The sequence below is a fragment of the Cardiocondyla obscurior genome, unplaced genomic scaffold (genome assembly GCF_019399895.1).
Source record: "Cardiocondyla obscurior isolate alpha-2009 unplaced genomic scaffold, Cobs3.1 scaffold33_214576_698314, whole genome shotgun sequence".
In the NCBI taxonomy this organism is placed as follows: domain Eukaryota; kingdom Metazoa; phylum Arthropoda; class Insecta; order Hymenoptera; family Formicidae; genus Cardiocondyla; species Cardiocondyla obscurior.
The window spans coordinates 273,686-296,097 of record NW_027228790.1 but is presented as its reverse complement, the minus strand read 5'-3'; the positions used below and the strand labels follow the sequence as shown (position 1 = coordinate 296,097).

The window sequence follows — 22,412 nt, the reverse complement described above, 5'->3', positions numbered from 1 at the left end:
ATCTTCAGTTATTACTTAAAATTTTTAGTGTAAGTTTTAGTGTACTTTGTGTAGTTTAGTGTAGTTTAGTGTAGTTTAGTGTAGTTTAGTTTAGTGTAGTGTAGTTTAGTGTAGTTAGTAAGTTTTAGTGTAGTTTTTTAAATATATTTAATAAATAAATATGTTATAAAAATAAAGGTGACTAAAAAGTTAAAATACTTACAACAATATTTTGTTAATTCTACTTCATGTAAGCTCCACGTCATTGTATTTGGACTTGTATAATTAGTTATAAAAGTTGCGGCATTTGCGTTTCGTGGCGGCCACCAACATTTCATAACTTCACCCTCTTTAGAAAGCCAAGCAATAGGAATTTCAGAATAAGAGCAATCCGACAAAAATTTAACTACTGCGTAATTTTTGTCCACAAAATCCGTCATTGTCTGAGACATATCTGTAATAAATTATTTTACTGTAAATATGTATAATATTGTACTATTGTTTTAAGTTAAAAAGAAACAGAAGTTTTCTTTTACATGTGGAACCCTGTATATATATGAATTCATATCGTGTTGATATATTTATTAACACATTACGACTACATATTATTTTATACATATACAGGGTTTCTCATGTAATAGAAAATTGAATTTTAAATAAATGTACAAACATTACACTCACCATTCTTATCGTTATAGATGAAAATTATGTTTTTTTTAAATTAAAGACAAAAAAATAAAAAAAAACATGTAATACTAAATCTTATTGTACAATGTATTTAGTTATTGAAATGTAAAATTGGTATTGTCACATATTTATTATTTTTATCAAAACATTTTATTTTTACGCACTTTCTTTGTATATGTGTTGCAGGAATTTTAATAACATTAAAAGAATTAATATCTGATATCATAAATATTCCAAGCTTTTTGGAAGGACACGGTGAAGTAAATACAGACTCAAGATTTAAGAAGGATTGCGCGCGAAGATATATATTTCCGTGCTCTTCCAAAATTTCCAAAATAAAAATGACTGACATATCATGTAATAAAGCACAGTTATCAGATTTGTTATTAGCAATTTTAAAAGTTTCAAACTGAAGATAAGAAGTTTTATTATTTTTGGTATAATTGACAATAGGATATTTTTTTACATTACAAGGTTGAATTGGAAGTTGTGATTCTTCAAATATACGGTTTGCTAATTCCTTTAAAGGTTTACCTGACTGATGTAATTTTTGCTTAATTTTCTGCATATAATTTTCAAATTTGAAACAACTAAAGTTGTCTAATGAACCAAATATTAGTACATCGTCAGCAAGATGAATGAGATTATGAACGTTATACGATATATATTCATAACCATACATATTGCCATAATTTGAAACAAAATGTAATAATAACAATTTTGCATAATCGTTAAATGTCACGCACAGTTGTGGATCAATTAATATTCGTATAGCAACACTAAGGCAAAGAAAGTGATTGTAATAAAGTGGCGATAATATGGATTTCATAATTACAATACCTGTATAAAATAGAAACTGTCTCAGTTCTGTGGCTTTCCACCTATCAATGTCTTCCATATATCTAGGTTTTCTTGCAAATTCCGATGGAATATATGGTTTAATTATTTCCGTTAAATAAAGCGAAATTGCATTTACATATTCTTTCGACAATCGGAAATTTTTTTTTCCTCTTTGCCACAATTGTATTAATCGTTTTGTTACACCTAAACACACAAGGTGCATATAGTCCAAAGGAATTTGTGACACCATACCGATAGGAAGTTTCTCTAAAATAGAATTACCAGTATGATGTTCGGGCTGAGTACGATTTCGAAATGAATTATCAGTACGTAAAGTATTACAAGTTTCCAAATAAACAACCGATCTGATGTAGTCTCCTTCTTGAGTACATTTTGAACAAGAAAAATAACCTGAATGGTGTTTTGTGTAAGTAATAAACGCTCTAGCAGGCGCATCACATATTATTGCGCCAATAGCAACAGTATATTTTATATTATTAAGAGTTATATCATTTTGTAAAAGTACATTAAAGTCATTTATAAAATTAATTAAATGTTACGTCAGGAAGGTTAATTTTTATGAATTAATTAGTTGGAAGGAATTCCTTGGAATGGACTTTGCCGGTAGGGTAGGAAAGTGACGTACCACCGAATTTATGCGTGATTCGAAATTTGAATCTACACAATTTTACGCGCAGATTATTTTTCGGGTTTCAATTGAGCGCGTAAGTGGTTCTTTTTAGAGAAAGGAAATGAATCCTTATTCTCTGGGATAGAACCAGGCGTGATTGATCGCTTAGACAGGATAATTTAGGGTAATAATAAAATAATTGAGTCACGATTTGAATAACACAAAATTAACAATTTAATTTTAAGTAAATGACTCTAATTACAAAATTAAAAATAATCCATACAAAGACAAATAAACAATTTAGAAAAATTCAATCAGCTCGTTTGAGATATAAAAATAATGTGAAAGTTTTTACATAAAAAATTAAATAATAACATAACGGAGTTGAGTATTTACATTATATACATGAGTGTGAGCGTGTGTGTGTGTGTGTGTGTGACTGTTTTAAATAATTAGTCCAGTGTGACTTCCTCGATCTTCACCACCCTCGCTGTGGATCTCGGAAAGACCAAATCTATCAGTCGCATCGGGGCCAGGAAAGGAAATTCCACCCCGGGATAATAGATGAAAAAGTGAGAATCAGGATCAGACCGAGCTGCCTGAATCCTGATCTCCTCTGGTTCGAAATGGTCAGGGCCGATGGAGAAGGCCCTTTCCGGGACAGGATCTGTCCACGGAGTACAGGCCCTGCGGAGGAGCTCCAGAAGAGGATCTATAACCTCTCTTGGTTCTGGACGCTCTTCGAGGATCTCTATACTCGGGACCGGAGATGGAGGTTGATCAGGGAAGTCTACTCCCGGGAGAGAGATAGATTCATCTTCGCCCAGAGATTCGGCTTCCCCAGGTTCGGCGGGAAAAGGAGGTGGTGAGAGAGGAGAGGAGCAGGCTCTTGGCTCATTTCCGGGAAACCGTGGCTCGGAGACGAGGGAAGAATTCGGGGTATAAGAAGGAGTCGTGGGGCGGAATTGTTCCGATCCCGGCTCCGTGGACTGACTTGAAAAATTGACCTCGTTGATAGGATTTGCAATGGAATTATTTAAGCTCTCCTCTTCTTCCGGGAAATAACCGTGTAACGGCTCCGGATCGCTGTGGATAGGTGATGGTGGCGGAGGGCCCGGACGAGGAGACCAAGGTCTCTCCTCGTGGCACGCGGGAGAGACGAATACCTCCTCGCTTGGTGCCGCCGCGAGCAGATATTGAATGAAGAAGCGGCGGACCAGCTCCTTCAAGTTTTTGATTTGTTTATTCCGTCGCGCCCGACTTTTCTTCAAGGTTTTCTTATTGTGAGATTTCACTAAAATTATTAATTGATTTTAATTTAATTTGAACAGAATTTTGGAAAGTTTAATAACAATGGAGTGAAAGAGATTCGTCACCGACGAATTCCGAAGGCCTCGACCCGCCCATGAGAGATTCCGCGTAATCTATCTTTGGCGAGAATCGCTTGCCGATTCTTTAGCCGAGAACAGTCGCCAAAGTTCCAGCAATACTTCGCGGCGTTAACCACAGAAAATCGCTAGTTATTCGACAGCATGTCTCGACCGGTGTTCGGAAGCAGGTATTCTCGCACATTTAACGGATCACGGGAACAATCAGAACAGAATCAAAACCGCGGAGCCTCGACTCGGACATTTCTTTCTCTCTTAGATAACACTTGGAAACAATTAATTAAGAAATATATTTAGTGGAATCGTGTTTTCGCCAGGATACATATTAAAACGTTGGAACTTACTTTGTAGGAGATCTTCAAACGGCTTCTTCGATAGCTTTTGGATCGACTTGCACACTCAAAACACTCACGTTAGATTTAAGCAAACTGATTCGGTTTGTGGCTGAGATGCAAGAGAGCGTGCTCAGCCTGAGCACAAGATTTTATAAGCTCGGAAAAGGGGAGGACTTTTCCCGAATTTTCATTTTTCTGAAATTCTAATTTCTCATTTGCAGAGCTTATTCCTCCACTTTTCCTATCTCAAAATTATTGGGCATTTGCACCTCATCCCTTCTCTATTTCTTAAGCTTCTAAGTTTTCGCCCCTTAGTTTCTAAATTTTGGTGAGGAGTTCCCGAAATCCATTGGTTTTAAGGAAGTAATATGCCTACGAAGCACCCCCGCTTCAACGAGTTACCCCTTCCGAGCCTTCCAGAATTTTTCTATCATTTCCATCGAGAGATGGTAGGGTAACTTTTACTTTCCATACAACATATGGTTACCTGGCTTTATTGCCTTTGCCTGCGCCACATACTCCGGTAATTTCGGGCCTTTCGCGCCCTTAGTTTTTCTAAAGCTCAGAATCCGTACGCAATTACAATTTTAAGAAAAAAGTTATTTTTTCTTTTCCTGTGACAGACAGGTTATCAAACTTGAAATATTTATGAGCCCTTAAATTTTGATTTTTTTGTGTTATGTCTAGACAAATTCTTTGTCTGACATTCGTTGGCGCCCGTTTGCAATTTGTTGCATGTTTTTTATGCTTTCACGCAACAAATTGTCCCGGAATATGTGGACGTCTGTTGAATTATCTTCTGAAAGGCTCTGAAGTTCCTTCTTTTTTTTATTACAATGGACTACGGTCTTCCTTCCCCTTAACTAAAATTTTAATATACGTCGAAAAAAAGAGACGCGGAGTCGGAGACGTAACATAAAAATTGATTTGCATTTTCTGGCTTGCACATGCCATGATACACCCCGATAATAAATGGTGATGTGTAAACATGTATATCTTGTAATGATCCCATAATGGGCCAAAATTGACTTGTAGAACTTTTACAAAGTGGTAGACCATCTACATTTATATTTAATGTTACTTTACTTCTCTTTATAAATGAAGAATACATCAGAATTGATTTTTCAAGATCAGAAATACCAAAATGAATATAATAACCCTTGCCAAGAGATCGAATGCGTGCAGACACATTTCGTGGTGTTCCAAGTACAGATCGAACGTCATTAGGTAATTTTGTGTAACCTGTGTAATTTTAGGTAACCATTTCTTTTAAGAATACAAAGTAATTCATTTGCAGCGCAATGTAGAATGTTACGATTAATTATAAACGTACGTAAGTCTTTCAATAAATTTTGCTGTTTATCAGAATCTGATAATGATACTCCTTCAATTAGAATTGAAGGAGTAGCATTAATTAATTCCACATAATTAATACTATTTACATCAAATTCTATACTACTAAGAGATAAATTATGAAATCCATTATCAAAATCAACACTATCTGAATAAGATTCGAGTTCAGATGGTAGTTCATTGTTACATCCTACAATAATTCTATTACATTCTATATATGGCAACACTGATTTTACAAAGTTTGAATTTTCACATAAATTATAAGCACGATTAATTAATTGATTGTTTCGTCTTTTAGAAATATATTGTACGTCCTTTGGCATAACAAATGTATAATTTAATTCCACATAAGCTGAAAAATGCATTGATACTTTTTGTAATATATATATATATATATATATATATATATATATATATATATATATGTCAAAGAAAAAGAATTACCTTTTATGCAACTGGTGGAAAAGCACATTAAAAGCAGTGCTGTGCTAATTATAATTAATATTACAAACGTACTGCACATGAAGCCTATGGAAATTATATTTTAGTATACGTAACGTAAATACAATCTGAAAAAGAAATAAAAATAATTATTCAATGTGTTAACATACTCGTATAAAGATAAAAGGCTATCTTCTTATAAAAATTGAAAACATGCACATTCAATGCAACGTTGTACTAAATATTGTATTGAATGTGCAAGATCTCAACTTTTATAAGAGGTTAGCCTTTTTCTCTATACAAGTAGTTATGATGAAGTACATATGCAACACGTACCGGTTTCGCTGGTTTCATTTAACAGCAGGAACATATGAGAATTGTAGGCAAGCACGTTGAACGCACTGCTGTGCTAATTATAATTATGACAAACGTACTGCATATAAAGCCCATAAAAATTAAACTTATATTTTAGTATACACAACGCAAATACAATCTGAAAAAGAAATAAAAATGTAGGGAGCAAACGAGGAAATACTTTAAGATAGTTAGTTAATATATTTATTTAAGATTTGGTTCGGTGGCTCGTAAGTAGAATCTCAAGATCTTGTCTCTTATACGTCTCTGCGGCTACTGGCTCTCTTAGCGACAGCAGCGACGACGATTGTTATTTTTTCATTTGTTTCACACTCACACACGCATACATACATACATTTTCGGTGAAGACTCGACGTCGTTCGGCTCTTATCGTCGAGCGTCGTCGATCTGTTCCCAGCGGGAATCATTCTCTTCTTCTCTTTCACGCACCTACTCACACGCACTCACCCACACGCACCCAACACATACTTCATTTTCACTTTGGAAAACTCATGCATCCTACACTCGGCCATTCTGCGTAAACGTTCGTCCTCGAACGTCTTCATCGTCGCTCTCAGAGTCAGAATTGTTGCTTACATATTCTGTTTATGGTTTCATGAAGTCAGCCGACGTGGACGTCTTTATAGGTTCTTCATGTTCGCCTGATTTCTGTACAAGATATCGGTCATTACGCAATACTCGTGTTACAATGTATGGACCAAGGAACTTGTTAGCTAATTTTAGACCGGGGCCTAATTGCGTTCGCTTTATCGCCACTAGATCGTTTTCTTTATACTTTATAACCGCTTTACGTTTTTTTCCATAAGTTATACGATTTTCTCGCTGAATCTTTACAATATTTTCTCGCGCTTGTTCACGTAGATCATTGCGATCGTTCTGAAAATTATTAATCCATTCCGTTTCCAACAATTCACGGATTTGAGGATCATCTCGCAAACGCGCGTGTGTACCAAACATTACATAAAATGGCGTTGTGTCAATACTTCTATGAGACGTACAATTTAAATATAATTGAGCCAGATCTAAGAATCTGAACCAATCCTCTCGCTTAGGATCTGAAAGTTTTGTCAACAGTGGTATGAGAACTCGATTCACTCTTTCTATTTGTCCATTTGCACGAGGAACACCAGTCGTAGTCAAGATATGTTCCACGCGTTCTGTCTTACAATAGTCTTCAAATTCTCCAGACGTGAATGCAGTACCACGATCAGAGATTATTCTACGCGGGTTTCCAAAAATAGTAGATTGCTTCTTAAGTCTATTTAACACTTCTGCCGTATTCGTTGTTTTAGTAGCGTAAAGCCAGACAAATTTTGAAAAAGCATCAATAACCGCAAAATTATACTTATAACTTTTCTTCGTCGAATGGTCCTAAGTGGTCAATATGGTAAATATCTAAAGGTAGTTCACCTTTATCTATAGTATTTAGGTATCCTTCTTGTTTGCCATACTTTCTTTCCGCTAATATACACGCTACGCAATTCTTAATTATCTTTTCAATTTTCTGTCTCGCATTTGGCATATAATAATCCTTAGATAATAACGCTTCAGTTTTAGCTACTGCAAAATGACCACGTTCGTGTGCTTGTTTTATAACCTGTGTATGCATCGACTTAGGAACAACAGAAATTCGCCATTATGCTTTTTAAATAACAAATTATTTCTTATCACGTAACTATCAATGTTTTTCTTTTTAACCGCGTCAAACATTTTCTTTACATCATGGTCATCTTGTGCTTGTTCGAATCTCGCAGTCAAACTTTCGGATTCGTCTATGAGCATACTAGACAAAATCGGATTACGACTTAACGCATCTACGTGCGTCATATTCCTTCCTGGCCTATGCTCGATAACATAATAAAATTCCTCCAGGAGAAGTGCCCATCGTGCTACTCGCACACACAAATCTTTTTTATGCATAGTTAACGTAAACGCGCGACAGTCAGTAACTATCTTAAAAGAAATTCCTAGTAAATAAACGCGAAATTTGATCAAAGCTTTTACGATCGCAAGCACCTCTAATTCATAACTCGTATAACGTCGTTCAGCAGGCAAAGTTTTACCGCTAGAATAATAAATTGGATGATAAGTATTATCTTCGTCACTTTTTTGCAAAAGGATAGCACCGTATCCATCAATCGAAGCATCAGTGTGCAATTCTGTTGCTGCATTTACTCTGTACAATCGCAATACTGGCTTATTACATAAAATGTTTTTTAAATCAACAAACGCTTTTTTCTCTTTATCTCCAAAATAAAACTTCACATCTGATTTTAGCAAATTTGTCAACGGTCGCGCTATAAATGAATACTTTGGCACAAATTTTCTGAAATATCCACTTAATCCAAGAAAACTTTGTACTTGCTTTATACTATTCGGCTCTGGGAATTTATGTACAGCTTCTATTTTACGAATGGAAGGATATACTCGTCCGTTCTCTACTATGTGTTCAAGAAATTCTACTTTAGTATGTAAAAAGTTGCACTTTTTCCAATTCATGTTTAATCCTGCTTCACTTGCTATCTTTAAAATAATTTCAAGATCTTTTATACCGGTATCTTCATCCGCTGAAGTGATTATCAAATCGCCTAAATAAGTCAAAACAATTTTTTCGCGTATCGCATTTGTGAAAACATCATTAATAAAACGTTGGAACACAGACGGAGAATTACAAAGTCTAAACGGTACCTTAAGAAATTCATAGTGCCCATCTGGCACGATAAACGTCGTGTATTTTCGATTTTCAACATCTATGGGTACGTGGAAGAACCCATTTCTCAAATCTAAAGTACTGAAAAACTTTGCATCTTGTAAAAGATCTAACTGATCTTCTGTAAGGAGAAGCGGGTATCTATCGCGTATAATTTTCTTGTTTAACTGCCTGTAGTCAACACATAATCTCGTGCTTTCGTCTTTTTTGTTAACTAAAACTACTGGACTTGCATAATCAGAGAGGGAAGGTTGTGCAATGCCGTCGCGAATCCATTCACTAATATGCTCATTGACTTTTCTCTTTCTATTGGAGACAAACGTCGGGCTCTTTGGTACACCGGTACCTCGTCTTTCAAAACAATTGACATCTTAACATTGGTTTCTCTGACTTTGTTAGGAGAGTAATTGCTAACAAGATCTTCGACAATTGATCTATGTTTTTTATCAGAAATATGCGTAATATCTGTAGTATCAGTTTTTTCGGACTCTAAATTAATTTGAAATATTTCAGGCAAATTCTCACGACTTTCTACAACAGATTCTTTTATCGGTTTGATGATCACGTTTCCATTTTTCATACATAACTCAACAGTATTTAGAAAATCAATGCCAATCAAAAATTTATGACTTATTACATTGTTAGCAACAACTAGAATTAAAATAGGATAAGAATAATTATCGATTGTTAATTCCGCACGAAACTGTCCAAGCGCAACATTTTCTCTTAATCCTACGCCGCTGAATCGCGTTTCTTTATGCTCTAATTGAGGAGATCCTAAATCGGCATATAAATCTGCGCGCATAATACATAAATCGCTCCCAGTATCGATCAACGCATTCGTACTATAACCGTTTACCGCAACTTCTTTACTACATTTCGCTTGCGCTATCTGCGTTACTACTAAACTATTTTTTGTCGCTTCTTGTTTTTCGGTACATTTATTCGCAATATGTCCTCGTCCTCCGCACTTAAAACATTTCGGGCCATTCTCCTTCGTAGGGCAATCCTTGCTGAGATGATCAGGCAGGCCGCAATTAAAACACCGCTTCTTTTCACCAGATGATGCTTCTTTCCGCTCACTCCTTCCAGCTTTGCTAGCCTCGTCTGTTCTCGTTCGGGGTAGCGTCTTCCCCTCGTCGCCTCTCGTCGAATATTTCTTGTCCCACAGGGTGATCCGTTCAAATGCATCAAGCAACGCCGTCTTCGTATTTAAGCCGCCAATACGCGCCTGATCTCTCAATGTACGATCGGGTATGCCGTCTATAATATACTCAATAAGTTCCTCTTCGTCAATCGGAATCTGGTTCCCGAGAATTGTCTTCTGGTGCATGTAATCTGCAAACGTCTCATTTTTCTTCCACGTGCGTTCCTCAAATTTTTTCCGTAGCATTATCCTGCTTGGTCGATGGTTAAACATAGTTTTGAGCTCACAAATCAAAGCTTCCACGGATATTTCCATCAGTTCAGATTTCGAGTGCAGCCATTCTAACGCCTTTTCTTTTAGCCGCATTCCAACTAATATTCTTGCGTGTTTGTCATCTAGTCGGTAGGTTCGTCTCAGAAGTCTCAGTTGTCTTTCCCAAATCTCAAAATTACCTGTTGTACCGTCAAATGTACTCAGCAATTCGGCGATGGAATTTATATTAATCCTAAGTGATACGGCCCTGGGCTCTACTTCGATGCGCGCGCTTCGTCCTTGCGCGGCAGGCTGCATCCTCAACTGTGTAATCTCTTGTCTCAATGCTTCTAACTCTCGTTCTAGAGCAAGCATATTACGAGATTGTTCCGCTGGCGTCACAGATTCGTAGTCACTTTTGTCGTTCATTGCTAAATCGGCAACGTCGTTCGTCTCCGTAGGCTGGACCTCTGGCGCTTCTTCGTTCCACTCTCCGTTCGGGGCCGTCTTGTTTAGTCGCAACACCAGCTCACTCTTGCAACCCGTGCAGGTTTTTCCTAAAGCCCTCAGCCTTTCTTTCAATTCTGCAACGATCAAGTCGTTCGCGTATCTGATACCCATGTTGCTCGTCTTATTTTAGTTAGTCGCACTCGTTAGTTTTTTCGCGTTATTCTCACACGACTCGCACGTTACTCTCTTCGTCGTTTTCACACAATGTCCTCACGCAACTCTCACGTGACTCTCGTCTTAATGTTCTTGTCGTCTTCTCAGCAATGGTACGTGACTCTCACGTGACCCTCGTCTTGATCGTCAGAAAACTCACAACGTCGTTATCTCTTGAGATCCGCAATACTTTTTTACCGAACTGGCCAAATCCCGGCGACGAGCCCCCACTTTTCCTCGCTTGTAGGGAGCAAACGAGGAAATACTTTAAGATAGTTAGTTAATATATTTATTTAAGATTTAGTTCGGTGGCTCGTAAGTAGAATCTCAAGATCTTGTGTCTTATACGTCTCTGCGGCTACTGGCTCTCTTAGCGACAGCAGCGACGACGATTGTTATTTTTTCATTTGTTTCACACTCACACACGCATACATACATACATTTTCGGTGAAGACTCGACGTCGTTCGGCTCTTATCGTCGAGCGTCGTTGATCTGTTCCCAGCGGGAATCATTCTCTCCTTCTCTCTCACGCACCTACTCACACGCACTCACCCACACGCACCCAACACATACTTCATTTTCACTTTGGAAAACTCATGCATCCTACAATAATTATTTTGATTTCTTTTTCAGTTTGTATTTACGTTACGTATACTAAAATATAAGTATAATTTTTATGGGCTTTATATGCAGTACGTTTGTCATATTAATTATAATTAGCACAGCAGTGCGTTCAACGTGCTTGCCTACAATTCTTATATGTTCCTGCTGTTAAATGAAACCAACGAAACCGGTACGTGTTGCATATGTACTTCATCATAACTACTTGTATAGAGAAAAAGGCTAACCTCTTATAAAAGTTGAGATCTTGCACATTCAATACAATATTTAGTACAACGTTGCATTGAATGTGCATGTTTTCAATTTTTATAAGAAGATAGCCTTTTATCTTTATACGAGTATGTTAACACATTGAATAATTATTTTTATTTTTTTTTAGTTTGTATTTACGTTACGTATACTAAAATATAAGTATAATTTCCATGGGCTTCATATGCAGTACGTTTGTAATATTAATTATAATTAGCACAGCAGTGCTTTTAACGTGCTTTTCCACCAGTTGCATAAAAAGTAATTCTTTTTCTTTGACACATATATATACATATATATATATATATATATATATATATATATATATATATATATATATATATATATATATACAGGGTGTCCCAGTTGATGTAAAAAAGTTCTTAGTTGTAGGTTGGGCTTCCGAAAATAAGTAGAAAAGTCCTATACGGTTTTGTAAGTTAGACGTTAATAACCGAGAAAATAACATTTAAAGATTTGACACCCCCCGTGCGAGTAAAAACGCGCCGCTGAAAGCTACCGAGATGTTAGTGGATCTAGAGGTGTGGCTTATCTTACTCTATTCACAAAGAAATGAGTAATCTATGAATCTCTGTAAATAGAGTGGTGGTGTGGCCCATCCCACTCTATTTACAGAGATTCATAGATTACTCATTTCTTTGTGAATAGAGTAAGATAAGCCACACCTCTAGGTCCACTAACGTCTCGGTAGCTTCAAACGGCGCGTTTTTGCTCGCACGCGGGGCGTCAAACCTTTAAATGTTATTTTCTCGGTTATTAACGCCTAACTTACAAAACCGTAGAGGACTTTTCTACTTATTTTCGGAAGCCCAACCTACAACTAAGAACTTTTTTACATCAACCGGGACACCCTGTATAAACAACATTTTCCTGCCGCTGTGAAGTTAGTACCTCATTTTCAGAATTTCGAAAAATATTTTACAGTACTATTAGCACCCGCGAGAGTACTAGAGTTCTTTATAGTTGTTATACAGAGTATCGATAATTTACATTTAAAAAATAACATTTTAAAAAATGAGGTGCTAACTTCCCGTAGCACCGCAAGTTGCAAAAAAAGTAATTTTCTTTACGGGATTTTACAGTACTTTAAGAGTATTATAGTTCTTGATACTTTTTATATCGAGTACTGCCGACTTAAAATTATTAAACAACTTTTTAAACTCATTGTCAGCACCTCATGTTTGTAAAGTGTGATGAGGTGCTGGCATTTCCTAGCAGTTTTTTGGTAGTACTCGATTGTTGCTATTAACTCGGGGTTTCCGATACATTGTTTAAAAATCGAAAAGTAGTCATTTTAATTGTTTAAACAATTAAAATGATAATATTTCTAAGATACATCACAACCTGGAAAGAAACATGTGCCCGCGATTCACGCGGGCCGGCTGCTGCTGGGAGCCAAATTCCCATCACTGTTATAGGTATGGGTGGAGGCACGATCGTTTCGTCTCGTGCCGATACGATAACAGCCGAGCACGATTGTCTTATTGTTAAACCGACGCGTGGGGGTACGAAAGCGGACTCGGCTGTTATCGTATCGGCTCGAGACGAGACAATCGTGCCTCCACCCATACCTATAAACACTGTTAACTGGTAACGGGTAGAAATATCAGAAAGTCAGAACTACAGAGAGCACAGACTGCGTCTTATGTTAGTAGCGATTCGAACCGAGTGTCACTGCCTGCATCGTTTATATCAAAACGTTATAAATTTCCGCTTGCAAATTACTTGCGTGTTTATAGATCTTTTCTATATCTCATTAAAATTATAAAAAAGTTGGTACCTTTACTTATCTTTTCTTTAATTATTAATAATCATGTACGACAAAGCGATTCTTTTAGAAATGCTATTAAAAGACGATTATCGTACTTTTGACAATGACAGAAAACCATATCCACCAATTGCGCGTGTTTATAGTACTATTTCAGATAAAATGCGTGAACGTGATTCAATTATTTCAGTCTAACATATTTATGTCATTGTACGCCAAAATCGAAATGGATATAATGATATTTTGCAGCGTCATTTTAATATTAATCCAAAAGATAGACATAAATTCAGTGACGCTCGCGATTCTACAAACAGTTCTACTATAAACACTTCAGATTTTCAAATTTTACATTCCAAAAAATTTAACATTATTATTTCTGCGGAAAAATGGCAGTTAATGAAGAAAATAAAAAAATTATATAATAATCGCGTATATTCGGTTTTACAATCTGGTTGGACTGATATCGTAGCCGAAAAGCTTTGGCAGGAGGAAAAGCTTGATTGCGTTATTAGTTTTAAAACACATAAAGTATATATTAGTAATGAAGCGCGTTGTTACGTATACTGCAGAAGTAATTGTGTAGAGTGTGCTGCAACAATCAAATGCCTATTATTCAAAATGCCAGTGAATGACACTGATGTAATATTTAAATGTAAAATAAAAAACTTATGTCTACAATTACATACTAATATAAACAAAAGGCATCTCAAAGGTAAACGACGTGGAGTGGTAGCTGATGCCATGATTAAGTAGCGCAAAGATGCTATTACTTTTTGCCGCGAAGAAGCGAAGCGATTAAAAGATTTTGGAGACAAAAATCCTCCGATACTCCCTTTTTCTGCGGTTTTGCGAAAAGCAAAAGAAAAAAAATTACTAAAACAGCATGGGTTAGTATTTAGTAATCCTGTTTTAAATTTATTACATAACGCAAAATATGGTAAGTACGCAGGCTCAATTATCAGCATTAGTTTATTACCTTTTTATTGCATATATTGGATGCCTGAACAGCAACTTATGTACAAAACCAGATGTAAAAGTGATCGAAACGCCTTCTGAACTATTGACGCTACAGGTAGCTTGGTAAAACGCAAATCATCTCAAAATCCTCCAATATTTTTATATCAGTGCGTACTCGTAAGCAAAGACGGCAGTGTGCCGGTATTTCAAATGATTTCGGCCGATTATCGATCTATAATTATTTCTTTTTTTCTTATGGAACATTATCGCTAAAAATATTCCTGTTCCGCGTAGTGTTGTGTCTGATTTAGGATGGGCTATATTGATTGAAGTGTCGAACGTTTTTGCAAAATGCGTTGACTTTCGAGATTATTTACAGAAATGTAACATGACTACAATATTAGGTAACAATAGCGTAATTCCAAGTTGCTACATTCGATTGGATGTTAGTCACTTAATTAATATGGTAGCTAAGTGAAAATGCTTAAAAACCAAAGATAAAAAAGTGCGAGCATTCAATTTACGCTGCATTGGCCAGTCATATCAAATGGTATCATTCAAAGAATTAGAATCCTTTATGGAGTCGATGTTAATTGTAGCGTTAAGCAAAGGTATAGGCTGCACAAATGACGGAAAAGCAGTGCCTACTGATCTGCGTATGAGTTACTTAGATAATGTAATAAAAGGTAACTTCAATATCAATAACAAAATTGAAACAATTATGATAGCTGTGGATGAAGAAGAAAAAATTGACGATAATGACGATAAAGAAAATTCAGAAACTGAATTTAATATTCACGAAACCAATTATGATATTACTAATTGGGTAGAATAGAGTAAATCTATTCTGGATTCTGCACAAAAGATTGCAACAGAATCAGAAAACGGCAACATTATAAATGCTTGTTACAATGTACAGTTTGCGAAACAAATAAATAAACGTTTACTGCCATATCTACCCATATGGACAGGCATAATGCGCCCATACTTCAATACATCTGAAGAAATTGCCACTTCTTCTTCTGTAGAAGCGGAGTTTTTCGATCTAAAATGTCGTGGTTTCAAAAATCGTTATCCAATAAGAGTTGACAAGTTTGTTATTGAACATTAGGAATACCTTGATACAAAAATCAGTTTGGCTTGCAATGAAAGAGACAAAAATAGCGAAAATTCTACTGGTGACGCTAAAAATAAAATTTCATTAAGTTATTACGAACAGGACACAAATAATTTGCTTATCACAAATAGCAATAACGAAATAAAAGAATCATTAAACGGGTCAGTAAAAAATTATGAAAATAATATCGTCGACTCCAAAAAAAGTTTGAATGACTGTAACGATAAATACACTTGGAACATTACTGAAAACTGACACGGTTTGGTACGTTTAAATGGTATTAAAAATGAATGTCAAGATGTAAAATCTATCGCTAAAACTCGAAGTAAGCCATCATACTTAGACAAATGTCCAGAGTGGGATTTCTTAAAAAATATAAAGTCACTCAACTTACCTCTAATGCTCAATGGCAGTAAATGTAAACCTATTACAAAAGGAGTAGTTACAATAACATTGCAGCAAACTTGTGCTTTTCATTATTGCAGTTAGTAATAAATGACATTGCAACGCACAAAATATATCAAAACGATGTACAGTCATTGACAGAAAGGTTGCAACACTTGAAGTTAGGGACACGATTTTAGAAATAGAAATTTGATGTGAACCACTGCATTCGCTTATGCGGCGCTTCACACATATCAAGCTAATGTTTATTTTTCCGAGGAATTCTTAATATTTATAATAAATTTTACTAAAAACATTTAATACATAAATTTTAACATTAACACATTTAAAAAATAACATAAACATTAATATAACATTAAACATAAAACATAACATAACATTTAACATATAACATTAAACATTTAACATAATAAAAATATATTATACACAATTTTTATACATTAACATTAATTTAATAAGAAATAAATACAACGGATGGCTTTTATTGCACTCATACTCTTTCATACTGCATTCAATATCCATTTACTCATATAATTAACCAGTCGTTCAATCGAGAGTTATTCATTTATTCATTCATCACGCAAACATGTGTTTAATAACGCGTAGCAGATCCATTCTTTTCTATCACTTCATTCAATCTTTGGGGCATAGAATCCACTAAACTTTGGAAAAGTTGTGGTTTTGTGCGGAGACCCTCCCATTGCTCTAACATATGATGTGCAAGTCTTTCTCGAGTTCGTTGAAATTGAGGGTCCCATTTTTGCACTATTAAACCCCAATGATTTTCTATAACATTCAAATCAGGAGATTTAGCTGGTCAGTTCAACGTCCTAAGGTTGGGTTGTGCAGCCAGCCACTCCTGGACAACTCTCGCCCGATGCACTCCTGAATTGTCTTGAACAAAATTTATAAAAGGTACGCCAGGAAAAGTTTCCGCAATGTATGGAATCATTACGTCGGACAATATGCGAATGTATTCTTTGCTGTTCATATGTGGTGTTGTTTGCACCAACGGACCAGGACCCAGCGAAGATATACATCCTCAAAATCCTAGCGTAATGCATCCATAACATTGTCGGAAACGGATATTTTTCGCGGCGTACCTTTCTCCATTTGCTCTCCACAAAGTCATCCTTCCATTCTTATCCGTACTGAAGACTTTTTTGTCAGAAAAAATCGTTATATTCCATTTATTCATATTCCATACCAAATGCTCTAGAGCGAAAGCCATCCGTTGTTCTTTATGTCGCGCCGTTAACATTTCTTTTCCTGCAGGAATCCGGTGATGTATACCATTTTCGCGGAGTCTTCTATTAATGGTGCGTGTTGAACAGGGCAATTCAAGTGTAGTTTTTAACTGTAATATTTAAAAATTATAAATATTCTGTTAAGTATTATGAATATTTTGAATGTTACTACCATTGATATATCTCGTAATATTAATATTACAACATACTTGGCTTGTCGATTAAAAACCATTTTGTCTTATTGCATTTAATATCAAATTTTTTTGCTGCAAATCAATGCATCTCCGTCGCCCGGGAATCGGCTTCGGATTAACATTGTTATCTTGCTCTTTTTGTTTTAAAATTCGATAAACCGTAGTTCTCTAAAATAAAAATGTAGATTATTTAAAACCAGAACAATTTAATTTAATTAATTTATTAAATAATAACATCAAAATAAAGTTAATTTTACAAATAAAATTAATTAAATTATTACCTAAATATACTTACATCAACGTTACAAAATTGAGCTATTTCGCTTATTTTAAAGCCCGCGTTACGATATGCCACCATTTCTCCTCTAATATTTAACGGAGTTGGTCCTGGCATTTTCAAATAAATATGTATATATATAGTATATAATAGTATATATATATATATATATATATATATATATATATATATATAGTGTCTCACCCATGTGTCGAATCCGTTAGGAATAGACAGAACTCGGGTAGACAAATAAGAAAGTCCCACACCATTTTGCAAAATTCTCAATGGTTATTGAGAATTTGTCTAGCGCAAGAGCAACAAGGAAGCTGCGGGCGAGTGAGCGTGACAGGCGAATGGCTAGGAATGGCGCCGTCACCTGTCGCGCTTACTCACGCGTGGCTTCCTTATCGCTCTTGCGCTAGACAAATTAATTTTTTTCTCAATAACCATTGAGAATTTTGCAAAATGGTGTGGGACTTTCTTATTTGTCTACCCGAGTTCTATCTATTCCTAACGGATTCGACACATGGGGTGAGACACCCTGTATATATATATATATATATAGTATATATATATATATATATATAGTATATAATATGTAAAAATATATATAAATCCCAATTATGCAATGATTTTATACAAAAATGTTTATTCAATAGCAACTGTTGCTATTTAAAAACTGTTTTTGTTTTTATTATTCAATAAAATAATTTAATTAAATTTCTAATTTAATCGTTAATTTAATTATTTTATTAAATAATAAAAACAAAAACAGTTGCTAATGAAAAAACATTTACATTTATAAAATTATATAAATATATTGGGATTTATATATATTTATACATATTATATACTATATATATTGTTACGCCGGGAACGGGGTCAGCGAACGTCTCCGCGTTCGCGCTTCACGCTCACTCTTCTCGGACTCTCTCACCCGCGGCACTCGGACTCCGCGAAAGAAAAGAGACGGTTTAAGAAAAAGGAACGATAAAGGTTTAATCAAACTTTAACCAAATACAGAGACATCCGCACCGAATAAAGTCACGGGCAGAACTGTCATTTCTTAACCAATAATAATCTTCGTTTCCCTGGCAACGGGGAACCGAAACCTCGGAGCGAGCCGGCAGCTTCATGCTGCTCCGTATACCGGGCGTAACATATATATATATATATATATATATATATATATATATATATATATATATATATATATATATACAGGGTGTTTGAAATAAGGTTTCCTTCCCGGTAACTGTAGATAGATATCGGGAATACAAATCGAAAAGTCAGATATCATTTAGTGAAATTCGTAACCGTTACCGAGTAAGAAATTACTGAATTTTGACGAATTAGCGCGGAGCACATAATAAGTCGGGCGCGGCAGGTGAGAGCGGGTGGGCCTTAGGGAGAGAATGGGGGTGAAACGCCGCGCGACAATTGTGGGGTGGGGGTGGGAGGAGTCAACGCGTGGTGTGATAGACAATTGTCGCGCGGCGTTTCACCCCCGTTCTCTCCCTAAGGCCCACCCGCTCTCACCTGCCGCGCCCGACTTATTATGTGCTCCGCGCTAATTCGTCAAAATTCAGTAATTTCTTACTCGGTAACGGTTACGAATTTCACTAAATGATATCTGACTTTTCGATTTGTATTCCCGATATCTATCTACAGTTACCGGGAAGGAAACCTTATTTCAAACACCCTGTATATATATATATATATATATATATATATATATATATATATATATATTTATTTATTTGAAAATGCCAGAACCAACTCCGTTAAATATTAGAGAAGAAATGGTGGCATACCATAACGCGGGCTTTAAAATAAGCGAAATAGCTCAATTTTGTATCGTTGATATAAGTATACTTTGATAATAATTTAATAAATTAATTTTATTTGCAAAAATTAACTTTATTTTGATGTTATTATTTAATAAAATAATTAAATTAAATTGTTTTTGTTTTAAATAATCTACATTTGTATTTTAGAGAACTACGGTTTATCGAATTTTAAAACAAAATGAGCAACATAACAATGTTAATCCGAAGCCGATTCCCGGGCGACGGAGGTGCATTGATTTGCAGCAAGACAACTTGATGTTGAATGCAATTAGACAAATGGTTTTCAATTGACAAGTCAAGTATGTTGTAATATTAATATTACGAGAAATATCAATGATAGCAACATTCAAAATATTCATAATATTTAGCAGAATATTTATAATTTTTAAATATTACAGTTAAAAGCTACACTTGAAATGCCATATTTAACACGGACAATTAATAGAAGGCTTTACGAAAATGGCATGCATCACCGGATTCCTGCACAAAAAAAAATGTTAACGACATGAAGAACAACGGATGGCTTTTGCTCTAGAGCATTTGGTATGGAATATAAATGAATGGAATATAACGATTTTTATAACGATTTTTTTTTTTTATAGACTTTGTTCAAGACAATTCAGGAGTGCATCGAGCGAGAAAGGCTTGCGCAACATGTATTAGAGCAATGGAAGGGTCTCCGCGCAAAACCACAACTTTTTCAAAGTTGATTCTATGCCCCGAAGATTGGATGAAGTAATAGAAAAAAATGGATCTGCTACGCGTTATTAAACACATGTTTGCGTGATGAATGAATGAATGAATAACAACTCTCGATTGAACGACTGGTTAATTATATGAGTAAATGGATATTGAATGCAGTATGAAAGAGTATGAGTGCAATAAAAGCCATCCGTTGTATTTATTTTTTATTAAATTAATGTTAATGTATAAAAATTGTGTATAATATATTTTTATTACGTTAAATGTTTAATGTTATATGTTAAATGTTATGTTATGTTATGTTTTATGTTTAATGTTATATTAATGTTTATGTTATTTTTTAAATGTGTTAATGTTAAAATTTATGTATTAAATGTTATATTAAATTTATGTATTAAATGTTTTTAGTAAAATTTATTATAATTATTATTAAAATTTATTATAAATATTAAGAATTCCTCGAAAAAAAAAAACATTAGCTTGATATGTGTGAAGCGCCGCATAAGCGAATGCAGTGATTCACATCAAATTTCTATTTCTAAAATCGTGTCCCTAACTTCAAGTGTTGCAACCTTTCTGTCAATGACTGTACAATCGTCTACCGACAATATTTTCGAATTAGCTCAATCTATTTTAAATAAGGGAAAAATAACTGCTGCAGATTATAATAAGCGAGTTTCCATCTTGCAAGATTTATCTCTATTTTGTGATTTACTATTTTTGTGATTTGTGATTTTGTGACTTACAGTTACAACATACACGCGTAAGATGCAAAGATTAAATGCTAATTGCAATGTCGCTCATTTAGCAGAACATATATTCAAAAATGAGCCCTGCTGCACTTTAAAAAAATCGTGCTCGTGCGGTTACACCGATTTACGGCAAACTACAATATGTAGCGTAAATGTAGATATTCTTCTAACACAAGGCCTTCAATACATACAACATGCCATTGACAACATGAGAAACGTAAGCTCAAAATGTCGTACATGTGGCGCCAAATATACAGTAACGTATGGCAAACATATTATCATAGATACCTCTATATTTACAGACGATACGTATATCGCTACTCGACCTATACATAATATTAAGAACGATTTAGACACGGTTCAAAAAATAATTTTTTTAAATGGTATACATTATATTGTTACGTTCAAGCTGTTGATGATTAGAGATAGAAGGAAAAAAATGAGGCAGGTCTGGGTAACTGACCTTAAAATCTCGAGATACACAACAAATAGTGTACTCGAGATACCGTTCACACCAAAAGCTACGATAAGAGTTAATGTCTCGAGAGACAATATGACGTCTTATTTAAGCTGCGTGACCGGTGGCCGCTTATTTTGATAAGGTGATAAAAGAATCACCTGTTATCAGAAATTGGGCCGGTGCGACGTAAAGCTAAAATAATTAGAGAAGTCAGATTTATAAAAAAAAAACAAAAACAAGTATATTTTCGTAAGATTATAATAGAAAAATGTATAAATGATGTTATTGACAAAATTGATTAATAGTATAATATTATTATTAGAATCCACAAAGACGCTAAGGAACAGGAGGAGAATAGAAATTTGACAGGTGTGATTCCGAAAGAATGAAAGGAATAGGATGATCGGGATGATAAACGTGAATGACGGGATCGTTATCGGATAACTTGAATTCGGATTTGAAGGCTGGAGGAGAGAAGGATTGAGGTTTCGGGGTTTCTCGAGGTGGGTGAGGATATTTGGCTGCTACTTGGTCAAGGAAATGTCGGTATCGATGATTAGGCAGAGGAGAGAAAGAAGAAGAGAAAGAATGCGAAAAACTTGGGAGAGGAACCGGTGGAGGAGTAAGAGAGGTAAACGAAGGAAGGCGGTTCGGTGATGCGATCGGAGTCGGAGAATACGACGGGCCTTGGGCCTCACAGTAATTCGCGTAAAGTCGAAGTTCGGGATAGCAGACTTTACAATTATAACTTCCGCCGCATGGCATAGGAAGCCTTCTTTTAAGTTCGACTAATAAATAACCGTAGTCAGACGTATGGTCTTTGGACTCGGCGGAAGAGCGTGGTCGCGTTCGGCTCACTATAAATGAGCGAATTTATTTAATTATTGTAGACGGAAACTTGAGAAAATGAGTGTTGGACTTACTACTTAGGCGGTTTTTTAAAATGAAAACGGATGAAGCTTCGAAATGGCCTTGGCGTTTAATCGTCCT

At 35.4% G+C, this 22,412-nt stretch overlaps 1 protein-coding gene across 1 annotated transcript; it reads right to left on the bottom strand.

The window, feature by feature from the left end:
• Positions 1-757: 757 nt before the first annotated feature.
• On the bottom strand, positions 758-5,536 carry LOC139112659 (uncharacterized). The gene is made up of 2 exons (XM_070673737.1): positions 5,523-5,536; positions 758-1,901 (listed from the first exon to the last, which is right to left on the bottom strand). The coding sequence occupies exons 1-2, from the start codon at positions 5,534-5,536 to the stop codon at positions 758-760; spliced, it is 1,158 nt and encodes a 385-aa protein (XP_070529838.1).
• Between the last annotated feature and the right edge of the window lie 16,876 nt (positions 5,537-22,412).